General features: G+C 47.5%; 1 protein-coding gene across 1 annotated transcript; it reads right to left on the bottom strand.

Annotated features, from left to right (window-relative positions):
* Positions 1-231: 231 nt before the first annotated feature.
* On the bottom strand, positions 232-27,162 carry LOC133119355 (calcium-activated potassium channel subunit beta-4-like). Its single transcript, XM_061229892.1, has 3 exons — positions 25,926-27,162; positions 4,770-4,897; positions 232-616 (listed from the first exon to the last, which is right to left on the bottom strand). Exons 1-3 carry the CDS (start codon positions 26,259-26,261, stop codon positions 448-450), a joined length of 633 nt encoding a protein of 210 aa, XP_061085876.1. The 5' UTR covers positions 26,262-27,162; the 3' UTR covers positions 232-447.
* Between the last annotated feature and the right edge of the window lie 659 nt (positions 27,163-27,821).

The raw sequence follows: 27,821 nt of genomic DNA, 5'->3' as shown, positions 1-27,821 counted from the left end.
AGGCAGCTCGGGACGGAACGGAGCTTCCTTCCTGGTTGTGGAAGCTGTGAGCAGAACGGCCTGAGTGAGGTCATCACTCAGCGCAAACCAGAGGAAGAGCCTGCACGAGGTCATCACCCGGCGCCTCTAGCAGAACAGCCTGAATGAGGTCGTCATCCCGCGCCACCAGCAGACCAGTCCGAATGAGGTCATCTTCCCGCGCCACCAGCAGAACAGTCTGAATGAGGTCATCATCCCGCGCCACCAGACGTGGGCGCCGGGACGCCGTGCCACGGCCCCTTTGGACCAGGCGGTAGGCGGTTGGGCGGCAGGGAGGAGGGTGAACAGTTTTGGTGGGTTGAGGGAGGGAGGGGGGGGTGGTGGGCATACCATTCGCCCTTGTCCGTCTCTGCAGCGGGTGGGCCCCCCTGGGGTGGAGGGAGGTGTGCGGGCGCCCCCTGCAGGCCTCTAGGAGAACTTCCTCTTCTGCAGGGCCTCGGCTCGTACCGCCAGGCTGCGCGCGCAGATGGTGAGGAGCACAATGAGCGTGCCCACCAGCAGGCTCACGATTGGCCACAGGATGCAATGCAGCAGCACGCGCTCGTGGTCCGACGCCTTATACAGCACGTCCTCCGGCCTGCAGGGGGCGACAAAGAGGCGACAGCGACACACGTCAGTTCATTTCTGCTAATAACTGTTGTGAAGGAACGATGTTTAGAGGGATTACGTCCTGGGCAGAGCAAATGTGAGTGGTCAATCCTGGAGCCTTCAGAAGACTATACGCTCCAAGAGAACATCACCGTCATCATCACTGATGAACCACCCAGTTTTGGTGGTTCTTGTAGCCACACCGCCTCAGCGTAATGACACCCAAGCACACATTATCGACCTCTGCCTCTTTACCCATGGTGCACTGCGCACGTCACCGGCAGCGTGTGGAGAATGAACGCGGGAGGAGGAGTGGTGTCGGCCTGGCCTGGGCTCGTTAACCACCTCCCTGTGTTCGAGGAGGAGTGGGGGAGAGGGAGGTTCAAAATAAACGTCCTGTGATAAGGCTGTCTGCTCAGCCTGCACGGATATCTCAGGACTGGCAATCGAAACCGCCACACTTCGTCAGGGCTCCGGGGGAGGGAGGCAGTTGGGGGGGTTACTTAACTGAAAGATCTGGGGCCCTTCCTGAGTGAGTTAGCTGGAGGTGAGTCTGAGTCGGGACGGGGGCCAGGGTATGACAGTATTGTCCAGCAGCTGTTTGGGCCTTTGAAAGGCCCCCTTCTTGGAGTACACTGGCTTCCTTACCTAAGCACAGAGCTGCAATCAGGTCAGAGGAAACACTGAATTCGGAGACACCGCCCCACCCCCCACCCCCCCGTTCCCACCTGGTGGAGCGGCGCACTCCAGCCTGGCAGCTCCTGGGGTCCTCCTGGGAGAGGGGGTATTTCGGGGTGCGCAGAGAACAGGAGATGGTGACGGATGAGGCAGGGATGAGCCGCTGAATCCCTGTACAGTGGCAGGTGCTTGCGAGGTGATTTATTACAGCCTTACCCGGGGAATCAGCCCTGCTCTGGAACCAGCCCCCGTAAGCTTACCGGCTCTGGCACGCTAATGCCAAAGAGCCGTGTTTACGCACGGTACATAAATCAAAATGAGCGCCGACAAGGTTTGTGTAAGAAATGCCAATGACGCTGTTGCTGTTTGCGTGCTTTAAATACGTGTTTAGAGGGCTCTGAGTCTACGCACAGGCGAGGTAGGCCATAGCCTTGGGCTCAATCTGTGCCAAACTAAGGGGGTTAAATCTGAAATTGAAATCAATATTATTCATATTACACAATCACACCACCCCCGGCAACCCTGCAACCTCCCCAGTCTGCAAGTGCAAGGCAGCATCCTTTTATTTCACAATCACTGTATTGATTTGAGAGCTTAGATGCTGGCCCTGTACACTTCCTAAACACTGCAACTTCTTAAGCACGAAGCACTAAGCATTAAGCATTAAACATTACACATTAAACATGAAGCAAATGCTCATAGTAACACTAAGCAGGTGTAATTGCACCCTGCTTGGCCTACATTAGTGCTGCCCAACCCTGTTCCTGGAGATCAACCGTCCCCGTAGGTTTTTTATTCCAACCACAATATGCTTGGTATTACTAATTAGCAGCTTAATGAGATCTCTAGCTGTTGAATGAGGTGTGCTTTGTTAGGGTTGGAGTGAAAAACTAAAGGATGGTAGATCTCCAGGAACAGGGTTGGGCAGCCCTGCTCTAGCTGTTGAATGAGGTGTGGCTTGGTTAGGGTTGGAGTGAAAAACTACAGGATGGTAGATCTCCAGGAACAGGGTTGGGCAGCCCTGCTCTAGCTGTTGAATGAGGTGTGCTTTGTTAGGGTTGGAGTGAAAACCTACAGGATGGTAGAGCTCCAGGAACAGGGTTGGGCAGCCCTGCTCTAGCTGTTGAATGAGGTGTGCTTTGTTAGGGTTGGAGTGAAAACCTACAGGATGGTAGATCTCCAGGAACAGGGTTGGGCAGCCCTGCTCTAGCTGTTGAATGAGGTGTGCTTTGTTAGGGTTGGAGTGAAAACCTACAGGATGGTAGATCTCCAGGAACAGGGTTGGGCGGCCTATATAACAACAACAACAACAACAACAACAAGAATACAGTTGATTTGTGAAGCTCAAAGTGCTGAATTCAAAGCCTGGAGTAACTCCTTAATTACTGAATGAAAAACACTTTCTCGAGCTGTGAGATAAGAGAGCTGGTCTGGATACATCTGGCCCAACCAAAACTACATCACTGCCCCATGCCTGCATCCTCGCACACTGCAGGAAAGTAGAACTGCCCTCCTGAGAACCATTGGGTCCGGGGCCAAAGCTAGATCCATCCATGAATGTGCCTGTTTTGAACATTTACCATCTGCTTAAGTCCCGACACTGTGGGACTGCTGACAGGAAAACAGCAACTTGACTTAATACTAATTTCATTTAAATGACATTAGATTGCATTATCGGCATTTGACAGATGCTCTTAACCAGAGCGACGTGCAGCAAAGTGCTTAACGATAACCAGGGACAACTGTGTTGAAAGACCCTAGAGGGAAATATAGTTCCAAGTGCTGGGAATAGCACAAAGAGAAGGATTTGGGCCTTGTAGATTAATCTGATGACAAAAGATGATATAAATTCGCATCTTCACCTTTTTATATAAATGCATCTTCACGAGGAATGGTTTGTACCCTTTCAAAAATTGAAGGCAAACCAAACACTTTAGATCATAAATCATAGAACTGTCAGAATCAACTGTCACATAAGGGCCCGAAGCTACAGACCTGCAGGCCAAGAAGCTACTGACAAGCCCAGTGGCCACAAACCTAAATAAGCCTTCAAAATACCAGAGCCAGGTCATCCAAATGTCATACACATATCTACAATCTATGCGGCGGAAATATTCTGTCCTAAAATCTTTCACATCTGTGACAGCTAAGAGGCTTTTTAAAACAAAAGTGGGCATTTCTTTCCAGACAAATGAAACCTCTAGCAGCCCTCTTACAATAGGCACATAAGTGGCCTCTAGGGGTCAATGCCATATCCTCTTTAGAATGTCTGTACCGCACATCTCTTCCTGATTAAAGTGTCTGAACTGCGTGTCACATCCTGTCAGATGGCCAGGTGCATTGTGGGAGCGTGCTGCGGCCCAACCTCGATGCCACCACAGACACGTAAACAGCAGGAGCGCCAGACCAGAGACGCGTCTGTCAGACCTGGTCTGTTACCGTGCCATTCGCGGCCTAATCTTTATTAAGAGAAGATTGGCCGAGCTGCTGCTTTAATTCCTCATTACTTCCCCCCTCGTGCCTACGACGGCGCCGCCGGTTTGAAAGGGCGCCGTTAAAAATAAAAATAACACGAAGCGGGAACGGCGAGAGGAACGATCGGCGAGCCACGCGGCTCCCGGCGGACGTCTGGTCTCCGCGGCGACGCCCCGCTGTCGCCCCCCCCTGTCTCCAGCCCCGTTCCTAAATCCCAGACCCTTAATGCCGAAAATACGCCACGCTCACTGAACACGCTGCCAGAGAGCCGCGGTGAGCTGGCCCACTTCGGCCCACTTCGGCACCGGGACCGCCGGTCAGGACAGGACGGCTGGGGTGGGGTGGGAGCCCTGCTGTAAAATCCAGCGATGCCAGCTTGACCTGCTTGGAAACTGAGTTGGTCAGGTTGGTTATAAGCTGGTCTAGCTGGGTATGAGCTGATCAACCAGCTAGTGCTGTTTACCGTCTGAGCTGGTAGCTGGTTGACCAGCTAGCTGACCAGCTGTTTCAAAACATAGCTTGAGCTGGTCTAACCATGTCAAACTGGGAGCTGGTCTGAACGGGTCGACCAGTTACCAGCTGTTTCAAAATCTAGCTTGAGCCGGATTTTTTTTTTCAGCAGGGAAGGTATATTATCGATGCAATTGTGATGTCACTTCCTGAAGTATGCAGGATTGAGGGATCGAGCGCTTACGTCCGCGATGTATTCTGGAGAAGGCTGCAAGGTTTTCCGTTCACTCCTCGATGCTACAGTTCTGAAAATGACCTTTAATCCAGCCTGCCACTGCAAACGGTAAAGGACATTTTAAAACGATCCGAGTGTGAGCGAGTTAGCAAGGGAATGTATCCAGCCTTCCAGTGCACAGGAGGAAGGTGTAAGAGAGAGGTGTCACTTCACGGGCACGGTCGAGTGGGTTCACTCTGCCACGGTGTGTGCCGGGGGAGGGGGGGGGGGAGGAGGAGGGGGGGAGGAGGATGGGGGGTCTCACCTGCGCTGCTGGTTGAAGAAGCAGGTGAAGGCCTGAGAGCTTCCCTCCCCGGACCAGTAGTCCTGCCACTGGAGCACGCTGTCCCTGTTCTTCTGGTTGTCCCTCTCGCAGGGGGGCACGTAGGAGCACTAGCACAGGGAGAGAGAGGCTCAGAGCACAGCCCTCAGCACAACACCACCAGCAACAACATGACACGCACAACTTCTGGCCAATCAGAACGCCTCACAGCTGGGGGGTCAGAGGCTCAGAACACAGCCCTCATTATGACACGCACAACTGCTGGCCAATCAGAACACCTCACAGCTGGGGGGTCAGAGGCTCAGAACACAGCCCTCATTATGACACGCACAACTGCTGGCCAATCAGAACACCTCACAGCTGGGGGGTCAGAGGCTCAGAGCACAGCCTTCATTATGACACGCACAACTGCTGGCCAATCAGAACGCCTCACAGATGGGGTCAGCAAACTGGGGTCGAGGGAGGAGTTCCCGGCAGTTGGGCGTGCAGGTACTACACACTCTCAGAAATAAAGGTCACTCTGGGGAGTGACTCATCATTATCTGAGCTCATCATCACAACACAGAGCGGAATATTCCGGTCTGAGGGTGAATATTTCACATATTTCTACAATCAGATATTTGCTGAAGACCAAACTGGAATTTCTCCCTGCCCTGTTTTCCTGTCGCCACGGGAAAGCAGGATGGTGTGATTCCCCCCCCCACCCCCCCCCCCCTCTTAAAAAAATTAAAGTAAAAATGTGCTCATCCCCTCATCATTCTGCTGCCACTGAAATGGAACCCCCCCCCCCTCCCACCCCACCCGCCCCTGTGGGAGGGGTCTTCAAGCCTACCCAGGACAGCGGTTCACCTGGGCAACAGGGTTTCCATGGAGATGCACAGGAGGGGCTTTGAGGAGCAGTGTGCTGACATGACTGTGACTGGTGCTTCACATGGCCCCGGCGCTGCCCAAGCACAGGAAAAGGCCCGTCCCTTTAAAAAAGGATGCTTAACGCGGCGTGTAACCCTTTAAGCACAGAGCCGACGGGCAGCCCGAGACAGCAGGGCACGCTGTGACGCTTGCACAGTGCTGGCGATGATTCATCGTGATTTCCTGATTGACGAAGTGCAGCTGACTGCTCGTCGAGCTGCACGCTCTCGCCTGCTCTCTCTGCGCTGGTTCCTCCGTGGTGGAATGACCCGCCTACCACTGTCAGAAGGGCCTAATTCCTCCCCGTATTTTCACACTGATAACACACCTTTTGAGAGGGTACCTTACCCCCCCCTCACCCCCAATATCTCAATAAAAGAACACAGAAAACTCGCACTTCCAATGACTATTGTTTTTGGTTATAACGGCTGCACATGCGTGTTTTGCTATTTATGGATTTGACACTTTTCACTTGTTGAGGAACTCATGCACTTTAACTAAGTTGTTTTTGATTAAAGAGGTCGACTGAACGTCTGAAATGTAAATGTAAGTGTGCACACACGTCTGAGTGAAATGCCGACCGCGGACCGGTCCGACTTCAAAAGGGCAGACCGCGTTCCTACCGTCTGTTTCAACTGTGGGAGGGAGTGACAACGGCTTTGTTGTTCCGTAGTATTCGCAGACCCTTTTATCGTTGCCCTTTGTTGTAAATGTTATGCCAATAGCCTGTTGATGATGAGAAAATATGTACAAGACGCTGCAGACTTGTAGTACGAATGCAGGGCAAACTGCACACGCACACACGCTCACACACGCAAAATTAGTGGCATTTCATGAACCTTAAAAATGAAAGCGAGACCTTTAGCATTTACAGATTAAATTAAAGCACCAGCAAAACACAGTGTAATGCCGTGACTCAATTTCCCCTACGGCGCCAAAGAAATTTATATAAAATGAATATAAGCTGTGAAAAACACAGGGAAGGGGATTAATCATGTATTAATATGTGTTTTCGTGCATCCATGTCTACGTATTTATGTGCCGACTACGCCCCGCCCACGACCGTCCCTTCTAGCCAATCACAGTGGTGGATTGCGACCAATCTCTGTGATCACATCCCCCCTCCCCTGAGCCTATTTCCCATGATCCTCTTGCTCCCCCCCCCCCCCATGAAGATACATTTATTGAGGACGGGATTAGGCATGTCCCACGTTATGACCGGAATGTTCCATTTCACTCCTTGCCGCTGGTATTAACAGGAGATTGAGCAAAGCCTCTAAGACCAAACATGTTTATGACACGCGGCACGGGGTCGCACACAGATCTACTGACAAGAGTAATATAGCGCTTCTGTCAGCATGTGTAAAAAAAACATACACACAATAACAATAAGAATTATTCCGGAAGAAAATCATAGGTTACCAACCTTACATGGTTCACCAACACTGGGAACAGTGGATTTTCTGTTCGGAATCACGTCAACCTTTTTCAGTTCATCCTTGATTTTCATTTCAGAATGACTTTGCAAATTTCCACCGAGGACAACAGTAAACATGTCGAATTAAGCCGTTTGCAGCAGGGGGTTCGTAAATTAGAAAAGGCACATCTGTGAATGCCAAAGTGGGTAAAGTTAGATTTAACTGTCATTGTGAAGCTAGTTTAACATCTTGTCTTTTATGGATTGACGTGTGAAAACCAGTCTGTAAGAAGGGTACGGCATCCGCAGAAATGGTCACAACTAACAAGTACGAGTTTGTCCTCATTTTCTTATTTCAGCCGCTTCTCTTTAATCCAAAAAGACATTTGGGCATTTTCCTTCGCAAGCTGTTTGTAATTGTTAAAGTTCAGCGCCAGTCCTCCTCAAAGCCCGAAATAGAAGCAAGTGGGAGGCCGCCTATAAGCATCCTCCAGCCATCAGAAACTACAGCGCCGCTCCAATAAACAATGTTCCCTTTATTAATTCATTACGGAATGGTTTGTACCCTTTCAAAAAATTGCAGGCAAACCGAACACTTTAGATGATAAATCGTGCTAAACTGCCAGAGCGACCGTTCTCATACGGGCCCGAGCCTACAGGCCAAGAAGCCGCTGACAATGTGATGTTCGGTTAACTTGCGGTGCGTTCTCGCATATTTAAGTTACCCAAGGATGTCCCCCTGAAGCAGGGATCATGAAATCGCAGGTCTTCGAGGTCCGTGAACTGCTGGTTGTCCATCTTCTTTTTTTTTACCTGGGAGTCAAATGTGAAGACAGTCTGGCCAATGAGTAGCACTAATTGTTCAGCTAATTACCTGAGAGAAAAGAAAACCAGGGCTGGATTTGGATTTAAGGTTGATTTGATGATCACTGCCCTAATGCCTCGCGGCCCAAAGCTTGCGTTGCCCAATGATAGGGCGGCCTGTAGCGTAGTGGTTAAGGTAAATGACTGGGACACGCAAGGTCGGTGGTTCTAATCCCGGTGTAGCCACAATAAGATCTGCACAGCCGTTGGGCCCTTGAGCAAGGCCCTTAACCCTACATTGCTCCAGGGGAGGATTTTCTGCTTAGTCTAATCAACTGTACGTCGCTCTGGATAAGAGTGTCTGCCAAATGCCAATATGTGATGTGATGTGTGATGATCTGTCTATCCATCTGGATAAACTACATCTGTGGATCTCTGCGCGTGATTAATGATGACTGCATTCCGTGGACAGGCGGCAATTGATCGTCTTTGCAGACAAACAAACAGTTCTAAAACATGAATACCGCCCTCCAAAGACCTATGTGAATTAATGCTGGTGATGTAGACACTCTCTTGTTTCATACAAAATGTTCTCAGCTACACGTCAGTATTTGTCTACATGTGGGCATTTGTGCAATTCTTCATACAATGTTCCCATTTATTAAAGGACCCGTATTGTACACCTTTCCAGTGTTGTATTTTAGGTCCTGATATCCATAAGTAAGTGTTTGTGTGGTTTTAAGTATGAAAAAAGATCTCATTTTCCCTCAAGCTCTCATAGTTCATTGTAAACTTCGACTACGATGTGATGCTGGTGAAATGCATGATGGGAATTGGAACGCTGCTTTTTGCCAAGCATGACAGAACTTAAGCGAGTGTGTTCTACAACTAACGAAAATCAACTCGCTGTATTTCATCGGATTATTGCCAGAACGAACACAAGTAACAACATAAATATTGATCCGAGTGCGGTGAATTTATTTTTCATCTCGAGCAATCAATGCAACCTGACCAGGGGAAGACTTGGAGCAGTTAAACTGAAGAGGCGGCAATGAGAGAACTCATCAGAGCCCGTTCAACTGTCAAAAACGCCGGCCGCAGTAGACACGTCAGCCAATGACAGGCTGTTATTGCTCTCAATTCAGCTCAATTCACGTTTCAGAGCAAACTGGCCCAAAGACCCTTACGTAGTAACAGAAGGGAATAAAAATGAGAAATATCAGCCCTAAAAGCCCCCAAATCCCCGGTGTAGCCACGATAAGATCCACAAAGCTGTTGGACCCTTGAGCAAGGCCCTTAACCCCACATTGCGCCAGGGGAGGATTGTCCCCTGCTTAGTCTAATCAACTGTAAGTCGCTTTGGATAAAAAGTGTCAGCCAAAATAACATGACATAACTCCCTAGTGGGAGAAAAACCCTCAAACGATGGTGAGAAAAAACTCCGGCTATACAGGGATGCCCATCCTCCGCTGGCCTATAGGTTAAGATGGTAACAGTTCAACTGCAGCTAATCTAGAAAGTCCACATGGATGGATGCTCTCTCTCCTTACACTCTTACATTGGACAAGAGAGTCAGCTTGTTGTGCCCCGATTGGCTAAATTGCTGGAATCTTGTGCCACATCCTGGTACAGGAACTAAGCCTTGCACCAATCACGGGCCAGTTCGGTTAAATCAGAAATCTATTTCCAGCATCCGATTGAAGCAAAACGTTAATACCGCCACCGTACATTCCATTCGTTACACGCGTTTAGAGTGACCGCTAAACCGACGGGCGATTAACGCAGGGCGCGCGACATTTATTTCAAATTTAAACGACGCCGTGCTTCTCGATTAGACTATGCGTGATGAATGATGACTGACAGGATAGATTACGGAGATTACGTTTTGCTTTTTAAGTGCTCTTACTGTAAATAAAGAGCAGGAAGCCGGCTGTCATTTTGGCAATTTGTGTAAATGAATTATTTCCTGACCCAGAATAATAGAAGGCTCACCTCAAGGAGAATTAACAGGCTTTCACACCAACAATAACTCTCTTTACAAAGGCAATAATAAATTACACAGCAAAGTGAATGAACATAAATATGAGATATGAACATGAAATATGGTTTGACAAATTTCTTGAAAAAGTGCAAGGGTGTGCAGTCTTGGTTCTTGAGAGCCTTATTAAACTCCACTGGTCATCACATAATAAATACATCATTTAACAGTAAAAAAATAAGGCTAGTATTTCTGTGTAAATAAATATAGAAATATGTTTGCTCAGACATCTTCCGCTTGACGTACTCTTCCTTCAAGGGACTGAATAAGATTACTTGACAGAAGTTACTGTGGCAACAGTAACCATGAACCTTGACGCCTGATTGGTCAGTTCTGGAGCTAGTTCTGCCGACCAAGGAAAAACAGACGGGAGTTTCTGAGATGACTCTGGCAGATGACACCAGCAAACAACCGCTAAAAATGGATGGTGCAGATAATCAAATTGCACTGAAGGATGCGTACAGTAGCTGATTGGGCCAGATTACTGCAGTTACGTACATTCCAGCCGGCTGATGAAATAACTGACAGACTGCAGGCTGTGCTGATGAGTCAAATAATTCAATGAGCGCTGCCTCATAGATTTTTCACGATTTGACGTGGAAGACAGGGCTGGTATCATTTGTTTGCATTTGGTGTAGCATTGGTGATAAAGAATAAAGATACACCTAATTAAGTATTGTCAGCACAACTTACAGCCAAAAGACTCTTGGAAGATCACCCCACTGGACTTTTCCACAAAGCACAAGATTTACCTAAAACCAGGGTGAAGTTTATATTCAGATTATCTAAGATCTTTGCCTGTTGGCAAATTACAAAGAAAACTTTTGACACTGGCATTTGACAAATTTCCAGAAAGATACATTTCATAATTAGGCTAACAGTTTTTTTATGGTCTCTTCTTTTGGGAGTGTGCCTATGTCCCCTCTGCCCTATGTCCCCTCTGCCCTATGTCCCCTCTGCCTTATGTCCCCTCTGCCCTATGTCCTCTCAGCCCTATGTCCCCTCTGCCCTATGTCCCCTCTGCCTTATGTCCCCTCTGCCCTATGTCCTCTCTGCCCTATGTCCCCTCTGCCCTATGTCCTCTCTGCCCTATGTCCTCTCAGCATGTCCCCTCTGCCCTATGTCCCCTCTGCCTTATGTCCCCTCTGCCCTATGTCCTCTCTGCCCTATGTCCTCTCTGCCCTATGTCCTCTCTGCCCTATGTCCCCTCTGCCCTATGTCCTCTCAGCCCTATGTCCCCTCAGCCCAATGTCCTCTCTGCCCTATGTCCCCTCCCCAGCAGTACCTCCACCCAGGCGTGTAGTGGTAAGAGAGAGGCGGGTAAACTCTGTCGACTGCAGATTGATTGACTGCCCTCATTGATTAATACAGTTGATGTGAAAATAGGTAATCATAGTTTTCTCAAATTGACCCACCATAAAGACCGTGTTCAGCAGTGTTCATTTCGTTGACAATTATACATTTTGTTGATCATTTTAGTCATAGTTTTCGTCAATATTTTTTCACTGACAAAAACGAGAGAACTAAATAAAAACGAATTCATGATGATAAAAACTATGAAAAAATATATTGGCACTTGGGGCTGAGGGAACGTAGCGCCTAATTTGAATGTGGGGAAAAAATCACAGGACTGAGGGAACATAGGGCAGACCCCTCTTCGTTAATAGAGGGAAGACACTTACAGATACCAGAGATTGTTCAGTGAAAAGCATTACGAGTCAAAACAATCGAATACAAACGATAGACATTTCGTTTTAAATTGCCGGTAAATTTACCGGCGTGTAAAGGGTTAACACGTTTTTTCCCGTATTTATTTTCTCCAGGTCTCGTTTAAACAGACGGAGGAGAGGCGGGTTTGTACGCGGCGCTGTCTGGCAGCTCAGACGCTAAACGAGGCTGTCCGACGGTTCCGCAGCATCTGGGTCACAGGTTCGCTATGGTAACCAGATGGCCGGCCCCTTTGTTCTTTTCTCTCTCCCCAGTTCCTTTACTCACTCCTTACTGTAAAAAAAGAAAAAAAACCACAGGAAAACGGTGGAAAAAGACTGGCGTCAATACCGCCAATGAAAATACATTTAATGAAGGAAAAATCGGTATAAATCATGTTATTTTATGCAATGGCTATTGAGCTATTGCCCTTTTGACTTTCACAGCATTTTGGAAAGAAGAGAAATCCTATCAAACATTTGTACTGTAAATTATTATTTTTTCCCCCCCCCACAGTGTAGGAGGTTGGTAGCAGGAGTTTGCAGTGCTTTATATCATAGCTTATATAAGGAGAATTGGAATGACAATAATAATAATTTGTTATTTAGCTGACTCTTTAATCCAAAGCGATTTATAGTTGATTAGATTAAGCAGGAGACAATCCCCTCCTGGAGCAATGCAGGGTTAAGGGCCTTGCTCAAGGATCCAACAGCTGTGCGGATCTTATTGTGGCTACACCGAGGCCTGTACCTTACCAACACACGAAATTGTGTGATGGTAATGACAGTGTGTGCTGGAAATGATTAGAAGTACTAATGACCCATGGAATTTTATTTTATTTGCAACAAGTTTAACATTACTGCATTAAAAAAATATATTCATAACTAAAAAAAAAAAAACAATCTTAACAGTGTCATTTGTCAGTTAATAGAATGTGTACTGTTTATAGAATGTGCCGTTAGGCTGCGACTGCATCATAATGAAGAACCACCCGAGAGTCTGTGCCGTGACATAATCGCTGTACTGTGACATCACACTGCCAGGCTACACCCTCCCTTTCCTGCCTCTAATGAAACAGACCCTGGCATTAGCGCATGACCACTTACAACAGCCGTCTTTTGTAAAATTCCTTTTTCTTTTTTTTTTTCAAAAACCAAGAGCCGCAGAAACCTCGAAGGAATCTGACCAGAGTGGCAGAACGCCGGAGATTCCAGTTTCAGTACACGGTTAATGGCCTTTTAGCTTTGAACCTTTGCATTAATGCTAAAGCGTTCCCAGTCGGCGGCAGACTGTGGCCCCCGCGTCCTGGGGCCTCTGCATTATGCAACACAAGACGAGCTCCAGGGCGCCAGCAACACAGATTCACTAATAAGCACAGGAACGCAAGGGCAGGGCACTTCTGCCTGTCAGACAGAATGTCGGTTAAGATGTGGAAGCTGTCTGACCCAAGACCCTTTCTGGTTCCTCTTTCAAAGCATTAACTTCCTTATTCCCACTTATTCCCCTTATTACCATTCACTATTTCCCAAATTCCCTCTCATCATTCCCACTAATTATTCCCAGTATTCCCACTCTTTATTCCGAATTATTCCTTCTCATCATTCCTACTAATTATTCCAAGTATTCCCACCATTTATTCCCGATTATTCCTTCTCATTATTCCCATCATTCCCACTAATTATTCCCAGTATTCCCACTCTTCACAGGGTGTCCCCCTTCCCAGATGAGACCCATTCCCGGCGATGAATCTCTCCGCTCCGGTCAGGCTTCATTTTCCGTTCTCTCCTTCCTCTCCCTTCTCACCTCTCTTTCCCTCCCGCCATTTCCCGCTACCCCTCTCACCTCTATTATTCTTTCATCTCACACCCTCTCGCCTTTTACACCTTTCTCCACATCCCTTCCCTTCTTTATCCCCCTTCTCCTCCTCCTCTCCTCTTCCACTTACTGCAGGTATGAAACTGTGGATGGAAAGGGCTTACAGAACCCTTTCTGTTGAAAAGCGAACAGTCCACCCAATAGGACTGGCTGACCATTTTAAGGTTCTTTATAACCAAACAAATGCAAATGAATACATTTTTTTGTACCGTTTAAAGTTAAGAATAAAAATCCACAGAAACCTTATTGGGAAAAAAAAAAAGTTCCATTACTGGCTTCCGGTCACATTTCCAGATATGACAGTGGCCTTTATAAATAAAGATATGCAGTGAAATATGGGATAGGTATTATAAAGTAAATGCCAGTGTCCGTTTGTCATCAAGAGCAGGAAGGACATTCTGCAGCCTGCGGTCCATTCTCAGCACAGCGATGAAGGTTTCACCCACTGCGCATTAGATTATGCAGCACAAACATTCGGGTTTAATCGAGTACAATCCCAAATCCACAGCTTAATCTCAATGGCATCGCCGCCCAGACGGCCGCCCGTTAAATCCCAAGGCCGGCGCTTCTATTTTCGCTTGCTTTCAAAATGTCATCAATCTAATGTGGCCTCAAAACAAATAATTGGCAGACACATTTAAAAACTTTTTTATTTTTTGGACCGTTTTCTTGAGATTTTTGGGTCAGAACTTTAGAGATTTTTAGTTTTTTGGGTCAACTTCAAATACACAGTTATTGAAGTTAGTTTGGACTTACTCACAGATTTCAGAAGCAAAAACCATCAGGTATAAACAAGGGGAGGGAAACCATCTGTTTCAGGTTGTCATGCCAACTTCTGGCCTTAATTACTTAACCCCAACATTACCCACTGATATTTTAGTTACACTTCTTGTGTCCCTAAATTAAACATTTAACTGTAATCTAATTTACGAGTGAACTAGTCCTGATGCTTATAGCCAATTAGCCAGGGTAATTGGTTGGCATTTATACCTGTAAATGGTGGCCATTTATCCAAAGCGCTGGACAATTGATGCTTATCATTCACCCATTCACACGCACACGCGCACACACACACACACACACACATACACACACACACTCACACACACACACACACACACACACACACACACACACACACACACACACACACTCACACACCAACGGCGATTGGCTGCCATGCAAGGCACCAACCAGCTCATCAGGAGCAATTGGGGTTAGGTGTTACTGCGGGATCGAACTGGCAACCCTCCAACTGCTCTTACCTCCTGAGCCAATGTCATATATACACCAGCCCTCTGGAGCCAGTATTCCCAGGTCTACCCCAGATCTTAAACCCTGGATGAGGTTATTCAAGGAACCGGCTCTCTGTACCAAAGAGTCAAACGCAGTAAACATTGCGACAGTCAGTTCACAGGTGTACACACGTCTACCCCAAACCGCCAGGTGACGTGTTAAACATTCGAGGGGGACTCCCCTCGGTATGCGAGCACCAATCGCGTCGAGAGGTCCGCGCACCGCGGGAGCGAACGAGGTCCGCGCGTCCGACTCGACGCCCGCTCCGGCTCGTCCTCGCACCCCCTGGCGTAGGAGTGCGGGGTCACGGATGAGCTCATTAAAATTCCCGCCGGCACATTTTCGTTCCCGTGCAATTATCACATCAAACACTCTTTTTTACGCAGGAGCCGATGGGAGGCTCGCAGTTCGAAAAAAGGAAAATATCAACCGCCGATCGCTTCGAGTAGGCCCGCGTTTCAGACGTGCGAGACGTGCTTACTGTAGTCACGCGCGCACGTACACACACACACACACACACACGGACGCACGGTATTTATGGATCAACCGTTCAGGTTGGAATATGACTCAGCCGTTCTATTTCTAAATAAAAAGACTGGAACGCATTGTTTTGTACGGCCACTGAAAATAAACACGCGCTGGTTTGATTCTCCACAACAGGCGCCCATTACGGCTCTACGCGCTCCAGACTCCCTCACCTCCGTGTACGTTCGGGAAACAGGAGTACTTAGACACAATGAGTGTCAGTGCAGTCTGGAGCCGCGCCGATTCTCCGTGTCTCTAAATCCCCTCACAAATCAGCCGCAAAGCCACAGAGTCTTCATTTGTTTTCCATTAACAAAAGGTTACCGCTGTCATTCGAACAAGGAGCGGGTGACAGGGTAATTACTCCACCGAGCTCCGAACCAGCAGCAGAAATATGTAACATTCTCCAACGCCTTCTGGCAAAACGGCATTGTACTTAATTAATGCTTCTGGTCCAGGCAATTATTCCTTGTGATTAAATATTTGTTCCCGATATCCGAGATCAGCCAATTACAGTGAGCTCCATAATGTTTGGGACAAAGAGATAATGGAGGTAACCAGAGCACTGTAACTGGCAAATGGTGAAACCAAACTGCATAACAAATGCCCTTAAAGAAGTGTGGAGAATGCGCACCGTGACCACATGTGAATTGATTGATAACAAATCTCAAATTGTGGAGTACACATTCAGATCAAAAAAAAAAAAAAAACATTTCTTTGTCTCAAGCATTAAAAAAGTGAGTGGAAACAAGACTCCTGGTTGGCTCAGCTGGTGATGGCACTAGGAATGAAGGGCCCAGGTTCGAGCCTCATCTCTGCTTTTGTCCTGAGTTACCCATGGGTCCACAGCTACAGGGCTGGGTTATATCTCCACTCTCTTCTCTCGCGCTTTTAGACCAGAGATGGTCAAATCTGGCCCTCAAATACAGCCCTGGTTTTCTTTCCTCCCAGGTGCAGTAGCTGAACAAGTTGTGCTACTGATTTGACCAGACAGGCTGAATTCACAAATGACTCCCAGGTAAAGGGAGGTTGGAAAGCCAGCAGTTCTCAGCCACTGAAGACCATGATTTGAGGAACAGGGAATTGAGGTTTATGTTGTTGTATACTGTTCATTTATAGGGAGAGAAGTAAATTATTCTTTTCACAGTTTTTACATGTTCATTGTACAAAGCCGTCGTCAGACCTAAAACGAGAGGATTGTGTGCTAAACTTGGCAGCCCTCTAAAAGAAAGATGTAGTATCTCTTGAGAGGTTATGAGGGAGAGATTTGAGGAGGATTTGACAGAGGGGCTGATTACAATCATGAACAGGAACAGCACAGAACAACAACAGCGGAACAAGGGCCATTAGGTGGGGGAAATTAGGTGGAAAGATAGACATTAGCTGGGATAATTGGAAAGAAGGTACATTCTACTTGATTATCAAGAAGAAGTACTTCTTTTTTGGGGGGTTTTTTCCCACAAAGAGTTTCAATTGATGAAGCAGAGAATGTTTTGGGGTTTTCAAGGCCAGACTTGATGTAATGGTAGATTCTTCACGGACTGTAGGAAAATGGCCAGACCAGAGTGAATGAATAACCGACCATCATTTATTAATTTCTTGGGTTCTTCTGACAGAGAAAGAATTATTCGCGTATCAAGAAACGACATACAAATTGTGTTTCAGATGAGAGAAGCGACCAAAAAAACAAAACAGGAAAGGAGCAGAAGGCCCTGCAGAGCATTAAATCAGCACCCGTTGGGCAGCCCTCGACCTGAAGACCAACGTTTCATACCGAGCGATTTCAAATTCATCCCTTTTAATGTTTGATGCGTTTTTATTACGGTCAAAGCTAGCTGACGTTGATGTATTGTGCACTGTGAAGCACTCCGGGACCTGTGTCCGGACAGAGGAATAATTCATAATGCAATCATAACCACGTGGTAGGTGCTCCATTAGCTACGCGTGCTACATCGGCAGAAGGTAGCAATTTGGAGATGCTGAAGGGTCTCTTTACTGCAGTGGTCTTCAACCCCAGAGCTGGAGAGCCACAGGGTCTGATGAGGGGCTTTTTTTGTTACTCTGCACTTAATTAATGAGTAAGAGTAGCTGATTACATAGTTACCTCACCTGGTTACCTGGGTCTCAACAGGGCGCTGGTTTTAAGGTGAAAACAAAAAGCAGCAGACCCAGTAGCTCTTCAGGACCAGGGTTGGCCTGGAGGAGAATCTCGAACAGGATCTCCAGCAACGTGCCCAGACCGGAGGCCTGAAATAAGTGCCTTAGCCGTCACTAGCTTAGCATCATCCCATCTGCTGAATAAGCCCCAGAACACACACACACACACACACACACATATGAATGAGACACCGCCCAGCGAAAGGGCTCTTAGACACACCGCCCGCCAGTACAGTCTCCGCTCCTGTATTCAGGCAGCAGTCACTCTTCACATTACACTACATTACATTATTGGCATTTTGGCAGACGCTCTTATCCAGAGCGACGTACAGTTGATTAGACTAAGCAGGAGACAATCCTCCCCTGGAGCAATGCAGGGTTAAGGGCCTCGCTCAAGGGCCCAACGGCTGTGCGGATCTTATTGTGGCTACACCGGGATTAGAACCACCGACCTTGCGTGTCCCAGTCCTTTACCTTAACCACTACGCTACAGGCCGCCCCACAGTGGTGGAGAGAACACACCAACCCGCCTGGTGTGAGTACGGGGCCGCGAGCATCGACCAGGAGCGGCTAACGAGGGAGAGAGAGACGGGGCACAGCGCCGCTTCCCCCCCTTTCGTTACCATCCAATCCAGTCCCAGCGAAGAGCGGGGCCTCGTAACACGGCATAAATCGCCCCGTCCCGTCCCCACAACGGGCCATTAAATAAAGCGTTTGGCCGAGTGCCCGAAAGAGCTATACGCTGCCAGATCCGTTTACAGGAGTACATCAGCATGTGACGGAAGGCACTTTCATTTTAAACTACTTCTCACACAGACATTCTCGCATATCCTCTCCTATCCAAGTCTAAGACCAGAATCTTTTTTTTTTTTGTCTGTATTTGTTGTTGTGGTTGTTGTTGTTGTTAATGGGGGCAATTCACGCCTTATCTGTCACGTTGAGCGAAACGAACGTTAATCCCTCCGCGTTCCACGTGCCGATCCCCTGCCAATCGTCCCGGTTCTGGGAGAAACAGAAACTACGGCTGTGGAACCAGAGTGGAAATGCCCCAGGCTTAGGGACTGTGCCGTAGGAGGTCTGGGAGAGACTGATGCAGAGAACTGTCTCAGATCCCAGCGCTCTTAACTCTTCAAGGAGCTTTTAACATGGTTTCCGTGACTACAATGTTCTTAACTGAACCTTCCAATGTGGACAAACACTGAACAGCAATGGAACAGTCTGGAACTGCTAGGTAACTGACAGCAATGGAGTTCTCGTACACCGCCTTAAACCATTCCAAAAAACCGACTCTTCAAAAGATAAAAGAGTAACAGTCTGTGCGCTGCCACACCCTACCACCCCCCCCCCCCCCCCACCCCCACCCCCACTGCCCTCCCCCCTCCACTGAGGGCAGTAATGTTGTGGTTTCTGAGTGGGCCGACGTGGGGTTGGGTCTGGGGGTAATTGAGCACTGAGCTCTCAGCGGAAAGGCAGGCTGTCAGGAGAGGAAACTACTGACCTTTACGTTTTAACATTTACAGTCAATGTTTTCCATGCCGGCGCCAGGGAGGTGCAAGCATGTCAGAGTACTTTCACGTTCATAAACATCGCGAGGGAGGCTATAAAACAGCTCTGGGACGTACGCATGCCTTCCCGCCGGTCATTACTGCGGGTATCACCCAGAAAACAGAGTGGCTATAACAACCTGCGCCCGGTGCAATCTGAAGCAGCCAGAACCATCACCGCGGATTCATGCGCCGACGTGAAAATCATTTCACCTTTCCCGCAGCCGGAATGAAATCCGCTTTAACGAACAACACGAATGTCTAGACGGAGAGTCGTTTTTTCTGATAATAATAGGACCCTGATCTAAAATAGTCATTTTCGGCTTTCCGCAACTCCCCACCGCGGTCCGTCTGCCACAATCCCAAGGCCCGGTGACTCCATCGCAGGCGGCCACTCCCCGAACCCCCTAAAATCATTACCGCGCCGAGCGCTGTGCCCCGATCTAAATTTAAAAGAGATTGATCGGCTGTTGTTGCCGACAAATTAACGCGCCGTGCCGCTGATGAACAATGCCAGCCAATGAGTCATCGCCGGCTTGGAAAACGCTCGATTCACTCCGCCGATCTGGAGAGAACTCCAGCCGTGCTAATTTCTCAAGACGCGGGGACGCAATTGGGCGGCGGAATTACGGAATCACTCGCTATGTCCAATCAGCGCTTTGGAGAGTCGCAAGCGGACAAGGGAAGCGCAGAAAAGCAGGTGTGCGCGCTGGGGTTTTTACACCATGTCATTAACGTCTGGGGAAAAAAAGGCTTAAAATGGAATCCAAGGACGGTACTTGACTGAGAAGAAGCAGATCAACTGACAGTTTCTGCAGTTAAGTCATTGCTTCGTTTGTGTTGTTTATCCAGTGAATCCATTCTACAGAGACGTAAACAACATTCCTCACCCTGAACCTCCTGTAACTATAAAAGACACATTGTGCCCCATTGATTAGATTTTTTTTTTTTATCATAATTTGTCATATTATTGTTATTTCCATTACCTTTCATTCATTTATTTTGGTAGATAAACTCTAAGTTTACATTCTGTCCAATAACGTGGCATGGCTCTGATCGGTTAGGGTCTAGCTATACCATCCTTATAAAGATTATTGAACACAGTCAGATTGCAATAATACAATAAAAGCAGTGCCAACCAAAGAAATGTTATTCTTTAAGGGATACTTAATCTCGCCTTACAAGTGTGGCTCGTTCGTACAAAATGGAGGTTGCAGAGACTTTTGTGGATGGGATTAATATTTGTGAACAACGAAAATGGCAAGAACCCCACTCCATCACCCTACTAACGGAGACCGCACTGACTTCATAACAGCAAAGAAACACAACCCCGGGAATATAAAACACACTCATTGTTATATTCTTCATATTTCAACCAGAATAAAAGGGAAATGAGGCCATTCTAAATAGAGTCACTTTGCAGTACACGGAAACATTTGATAGTTATAGCAGTGAAAAAGACTGTATAAAGAATGATGGAAATTCACTGAACATCTAAAAGGTGACGTCAGACAACATCCAGATGTAAAACACTATAGTAACTGGTAAGTGGTCCTCTAACATAAACTACCGTTTCATTGCGGATTCTGCTCAGTCTGGCAGTAATCTAAACGCTGTACGCACGTAAAAATCACAGCATGCACTCTTATCTTCTTCAGGGCTTACGTAACGGCCTGCGTCTTCATTAAGCGAAAACAATACGGCTCCTGTCTCAATTATAAGAGCGTGTAAATGCATTCTACAGGAAATTAAATCGGCTGTTGCCCGGTAAATCAGCTGCCTTAACGACGAAGAAAATGGCAGTAAAGACACACGGTCATTTAGGTCTGGTGCCTGGAGTCTGACGCTCACAACTGCAGCCCTGGGGTCAGGACCTTGTCTCTGGTCTCCGATGGGCCGTACCATTCCCCCGAGCTTGGCGAAGTGCGTTTGGGTAACTCAGACACTCTGGCGACATACCGTGATGAGGAAACTTACATTTGTATGCACGATGTGCCCAAGGGATTTTTAAAAACCGACACACTTTTCCGTGTTCCTCCGTTTCAAATCGTTTATCGCAGTCACGCCACTGTTAACAGCTAGTAGCAGCTGTGCAGAACTTAATGTGGGCTCGCTAACTGCAAACTAACCAAGCTCGCCAACGTCGAATTCACATTAACAATGCCGTCACGGTGTCGCCACGCTGTATGAATAAAATATGAAGGCACATCGTCTTTGCAAACATCTTTATTACATTGATATTTCTTCTGTGGCATTTCAAGCACACAGGCCGGCAACGACGCGACTGGCATCAACAATACACTTCACCAACTTGATGCATTGTGGACTCGTATTCCCACCAGGTGATTCCAAGAAGGGAAGCCCAACTGCTTCCATTCAAGAGAATCGGGGAAAGACTGCAAGCTGGGAGAAATCCAGGACTGAATCCACTTCCCGTTCCATTCCCATTCCCGGGCCAAAAGTAAAGGAAAAGCGGGTTGAACGATCCCAAAATCCCGATAGCGTGACAGTTCAGTGCTGTGTGCTGTGCGGGTTATTCCCCAACCTACCAAGTTTTATTTAGAAACAGTTCAGGAAAACAAAACAGCGGCTTAACTGAGAGATTTAGAAGTTATTAAATTAATCCCAAATACCCTTGTGAACACGGGAGTCTGTAAGCAACGATGAATCACATTTGCCTACATTTCCTTTTCTAGTCTCAACCCGAGCCTTGCGGTCTCAATGAAAAATGTACGGGTGTGTGCGTGTGTGTGTGTGTACGTGTGTGTGTGTGTGTGTGTGTACCTGTGTCACGTGCGTGCATGCCAGCATGCATGCGTGCTTCATAGCTTTCAACAAGAGCTTGCTTTGTGCACCACCATCCAGCAAAACCAGCAGGAAAATGAGCAGGTATGCACATAACAGCAGCAGTCTTCTGTCTGTCTGTCTGTCTGTTTCTTTCTCTCTCTCTCGTTACTGGCAGATGGTGAATTCACCCTTTAGCCGCAGTGGGAACTAAACAGAAAGAAACGGTGTGGGCGGAATCTAACCGAGGACATGGCCCCTTCGCAAAAAAACATTCACAACAGAAGACACGGCTGTAGCTCACACCAGCACACTGCTTCAGTTCAGGAGACATCGCGGCTGCTCAGTCAGTGCGCTCAATGAGGAACGCTCCTTAGTCTTTTTGGGACGGTGCAGACCATTATTTTCTCCTCTGAAACGGGTGGGTTAAGGCCCCTGAAAACAAAAGGATGGTCTATCTCCAGGAATAGGGTTGGGCAGCCCTGCTGTAGCTGTCGAACGAGGTGTGCTCGGTTAGGATTGGAGTGAAAACCTACAGGACGGAAGAGCTCAAGGTTTGGGACAAAGCCCAAATGAACACAAGGACACAAACTTCAGCGGCGTAAGAAGTGACCACTCCCTTGCCAAGACGGGGTGTATTCATCTTTTCGGCCAGCCCCGGGTCCTGGCAGTGGGCCGCTCTGCTGTATAAATAGATCTCGCCGGCCTGCGTGTTCACCACGGCTCCTCCACTCAATCAAACCAGCTTTGTTCCGTTTTGCCCGATTACCATGGCGACGAGCGGAGCGCTCTGTGAGAGGGGAGGGGAGGGGCGGGAGAGAGAGAGAGAAAGAGAGAGAGAGAGAGAGAGAGGGAGAGAGAGCGAGAGAGAGATGCTTTTTTTTCGTGAATGGCGGTGAGACGGGTGCGCGGTAAATGTAGGCCACTGTCTGGACGCGGCGGAAAACTAAAGCTTGTTTACAACCGAAACCGAGGCCGCCCGGCGGGAGAGCCGAGCCGCGGTCAGAGAAACGCTCCTGAAACCTGGAAGTGCGAAAACAAAAAACCTCACACAATTAGGCTTACACAGCAGGGAAGTCCGGCACTTAAACTGCGGCCGTTTAAAATAACTTTGCTTATGCAGCTCAACAAAAAAAAACCCAGACGGTTGAAAGACTCCAATACCCACAATGCCACTATCGGTCGTAAAAATGAATAGCAGGGGGGTCCCGCAATCGGTTTGGGGTTTGAACTTTGAACCATTATTCCCTCTCTTCAGCAAGATGAGAAGAGAGAGAGAAGAGGGAACGAGAGGGAGGGGAAGAAACGACCACGGAACGGGCGGACGATGACATCAGCGCTTGCGGCTCCTCGTCTCATTAGCCGGAAGCTTGGCGTCGCCATTAGCGACCGGGCTCCCAGGAGCCCCCGCGCTTTCATTACCTGTCACTCCGAAAGGTCACGCTTCCCCCTGGAGGGGCACGCAACCAACATGGAGGAGGGGGTGCAGCCGCCGCCAAACCGGGGGACACGCCTGTCCTCACTGGACCCCCCCGGACCCCCCCACTCCCACTCTCACTCTCACCCGAATCCCAGCCAGGGTGTATTAACCAGATAAAAACTCAACAACAACCAGCAATTCCGGTAACCATGCGTTTAGCTGTACAATCTGATTGTTACTTGATGGCCAGAGGCTAGCTTCATGTCTCCAGGAGCCACCAAAAGTACATGCAATTGGTACAAACATTACATTACATTACATTACAGTTGTTTAGCTGACACTTATATCGAAAGCCACTTACAGTGGATTAGACTAAGCAGGGGCCAATCCCCCCCCCTGGAGCAATGTGGGGTTAAGGGCCTTGCTCAAGGGCCCACAGCTGTATGAATCTTATCGTGGCTATACTGGGGTTTGAACCACCAACCCTCCGGGTCCCAGTCAAGTACCTTAGCTACGAGGCTAGAGGCTGCCCCCAACTGTAAGGCTGTGAGCCTACCAGTAAATAAATTAGTATAAACCAATAAATTAATAAACTTTGGTCAAGTTCATATGAAGCAGGAAGCAGCACCTTCTGCTCACAGATGATACCAGGAACTACGAAGGCCTCACGGGAGCCTAATGCACTCACAATCCAATAAGTAATATCATAAGACTCTGGGAAAAGGCTGATGAAAGATACTCCCAAATACGTCACCAGTTCTCTCCTACAGTGAGGCGTGGGCTTCAATAGGGAAGGTTAGCGTGTTCGCAGTAGTCTGGTTCATGTACTAAATAGACGAATGTCCCTACACTCATAGTTTAGACCACACGCTATATAGACCAATATTCCTTTCACTCATAGATTAGACCACAGTAAAGCACTTCATGCGCTGACAGAAGAACGTCCGTCAGCTGTCACGCATAAGCTACGTAAACATTTATGCACAACATCAGAACAAATAGGCTAAATGATAAGATTTATTTTTAAAGAGAAGTTGGCAGGAAGTCCAGAAATGAAACTGGTCCTCTTTCCAACGGCCTGAGCTACAATAACGTGATGTGTGAAGTGGGGAGCTGTGAATGCTTGCAATGACATACCATGGCAAATCCCAGTATTGACCATGGCGTTCGGATTTCTGACGCTCCCAAATCTGAGGAAGGTTATTATTCAAAGTGGGCAGTCACGACCAGTAGTGACTCGAACCTTTCTTTAATTTCCAACAGTTATTTGTCTCCAGACATATATGTACACCAACCATTTTGGGCCATCTCTGTCCTTTACTGAAATCCTGGTGCTCCCGTCTGTGTTACTGATATTTTTAGTGAGGTCACGGTCTCCTTTTTTATTTGAATATTAAAACAGTGGCACTTGGTCTGGAGGCAGGGTAAGCGACTTCTGACATTTGTTAATCAGCTACGGAAGCAGAAGTCCGACCTAGTAAACAAGTCGTTGCAGGTTTGAATCCCCAGACTCAATCACAGACCTGCCGTACCTCTAAATCAGTTAATATGCCATTGACACTACTACTAATATCGCTACCGCCGCCATTTACAACAACGATAAGATTAAAAAATCATGACAACGGTCACCAGCTCTTCTACCTCCATTTCAAAGCCAGTTGTTATAAAAAGAAACAGTCCCGGTTCGATAGCGTCCTCCAGGATGTTGCCGTAGGAGCCAGGTAAAAATAGAAAGCCTCGTCAAAGATTGGATAGCGTTGCGTTGCCATGGCGCCGAGGAGCATCTGAAGCGTGATTTGAGGTGAGACCCGTTATTTATTTCTGCGGGGAAGAACAGATGCTATTTGCCGGCCACAGGGGAGACTAACTCCACCTGTCAACTGTAATACACATCTGCCTGGATGTGACACTCAGAAGGGAAAAAAACATCTGCACACAGATGTGTGTTCACAATATGACATTTACAAAAGGTTGTCACTTAAATATTCGATACCTTACCTTGTATTTACAAGCTAGAAGTTCTTACTTTAATGACACTCACACCCATGACGTCCAGAGAGCCCAAGTCCAGTGCCTAACCACATCAACTTTGACTGCTTCCTTCATGATAAATGAAACTGCTAAAAGGCTTTGAAAATCTGTAGTGTTATCATCGACTCTGTTCCTGGCACTTCATTCATAAAACATGATGGATAGATTTTTTTTGTTTGTTGCAGAGCTGCCCATGACATAAAACAGACCCCGTGTTTTATACATTTCCTAAATTACATTAGCATTTTAGTAAATATAAAAAAGTTAATATACTCTGTAAGCTAAATGGTAACTTTTTGCAGTGCTGATTCCAAGAAAGAATACCATAAGTCAGTTAGAAATGCAGTAACTTAAAAATATTTCTTCAAACTTATTGCACATCCCAAATTCATGACTGATGTTTTATTATTGTTATTAATCAATGATTAAAGAACGACGAGACACAGCATAAATCGGTTCAGCTGAAGATCTCCCATTGCATGGAAGTCCTTGCCTAGTTTGTTCAAAGTAACCGCAATATTCTGTGCCAAAACAGTCGTGTTTCGTGTATATCACTCCTCGCCAGCTGTAAAGAACGGAATTTGCTTGAACAAAGAGGCTAAACGATCACGCAAGTACTTCGTTAACATACCTTGGGGTTCAGCACCAGTTGCTGTTCGTTGTAGTGCAGGAGAGCGATGGAGTTCGACTCCGAGTTGTTGACGAACACTTGCAGGCAGGGGTACAGCGACGTGCCCTTGCAATCCGTCCCGCAGGTGAAGACGCACTCGAACATCTCCTCCACGCGTCGTACGGAGATCACGGTGCAGTTCGCCGGCTTGCTCTGCATGTTCTGCAGGGTGGGGTTGAGCCAGCAGAAGCAGAGGATGAACAGCGACAGGATGCCGCAAACGATCAGGAACAGACCGAGTCTGATGCTTTTGTCCTCCGCCTCCGAGTACTCGTACGATACCCTGATCTTCGCCATCAAGTCCGCGCAGCGGCAGTGCACATCGGCAAACCGAAACGCGAAAGAGAGAGAGAGAGAGGAGAGGGGGTCCTTCTCTCGAACCCCGCCGCTGCGCTCCCACCACCACAACAGAAGTCTTGCCTCTAACCTTCCGCTTCAACTCATAAGAACTCTGCTTCCCCCTGGTCTTGATGTATCGCAACCTCGTGTCATGTGGAACTTGTCAAAAAAAGAAAGAAAGCGGTAGCTGTGCAGTCCTCTAGGCTATAGCTATTATTACGCGTGTGACTTTTCTCCCCCCCTTTCTGATTTCTATCTCAGCAGTATACACCGAGATTCAGACTTTGTTGTCGAAAGGCTGCATGTTGCATCTGGCATTAGATAAGCTCCTTACGCGTAAATGGCACAAAATAACACAGAGTTCTGATCTGAATGGCCTAAATACGGCTGCTGACTGGCTATCAGCTGACGCGTATCGGTCACTACTGTGTCCATCGCCGCTGAAAGCCTGCTTCTGGCGGAGATCACGGCGAAGTCCTAGCAGGCTCGGAGCTTGCGCTCCAAGGAAACGAGGTGGTATTAAAAAGTTAAAGAGTCTAAGTGCGGGAGGAATCGATAGGCAAAATAAACGCTGCACAGCTGAATTAGCGCATTAGGCCTATTATCATTATTATTATTAGCTCTTATTATTGTGATTATTAGGCTATTATTAACCGCTTTCGAGTAGATGGACCGTGGTATGTCGTTGTTGATCATTTGGAAGGCGTCGCGCGGACGAAATTTGCAATGCTAGCTTGTTGACAACAAGACACGTCAACATGCGTGTGGTACGCGGCGTAGCCTACATTGCAGAATCAAAAAGCAATCATATACTGCGCGTATTACAGAAATCCATTCAACAGATGTCCTTTCGAGTAGCTACTGCGCCGAGCGACCTGCACACGTCAGGAAAGCCTGCTTACATTTGTTGATTGCGGAATTTGTTTTGTATTACTTGGTTAGCGTTTTATTGATACGCCCCTGCGCGCAGATACCTTATCCAAAGACCCCCTCCGAAGATTCGGACCATATTGGCAATAGCCAGAGTTCGCGCTACTGACCTATATTTCTGTGCTGCCTCTGGGAGATATGTTTATGCATTCTGCGTTTCCAAAGCTTTCGGTTGTTTCGTTTTAGCTTCCAAAATGTGACCACACATCTAACGTCGTAAATACGAGCAAGACGATCACTAGATTATCATAACGTCACCTCTAGCACTTGGAACTGTACTTCCCTCTAGGGTTTTCAGCGCACCTGTCCCTGGTTATGGTTAATCACTTTGTTGTGCGTTGCTCTTATCCGGAGCGTCTGCCAAATGCCCGAAATGTAACGTTTGTTTTAATGGGGCGATTGAATCGGAAATTCATTCCACGTGCTCGACTTAAATATTCGTCATCCGTGTTAGTTTACTTTTCGTTTCTGGTCTAAAACTGACATTTACCAACGTAAATCATAATTAAGGTCATATTCTCTGTTCAAAGCGCACAAGTGTGCTTTGGAATGAAAGTGTGAGCCGGGGGTCCGAAGCCCTGGTCCTGG

Source organism: Conger conger, chromosome 19 (assembly GCF_963514075.1).
Source record: "Conger conger chromosome 19, fConCon1.1, whole genome shotgun sequence".
Lineage (NCBI taxonomy): Eukaryota > Metazoa > Chordata > Actinopteri > Anguilliformes > Congridae > Conger > Conger conger.
This window is presented reverse-complemented; position numbering and strand designations above follow the sequence as displayed.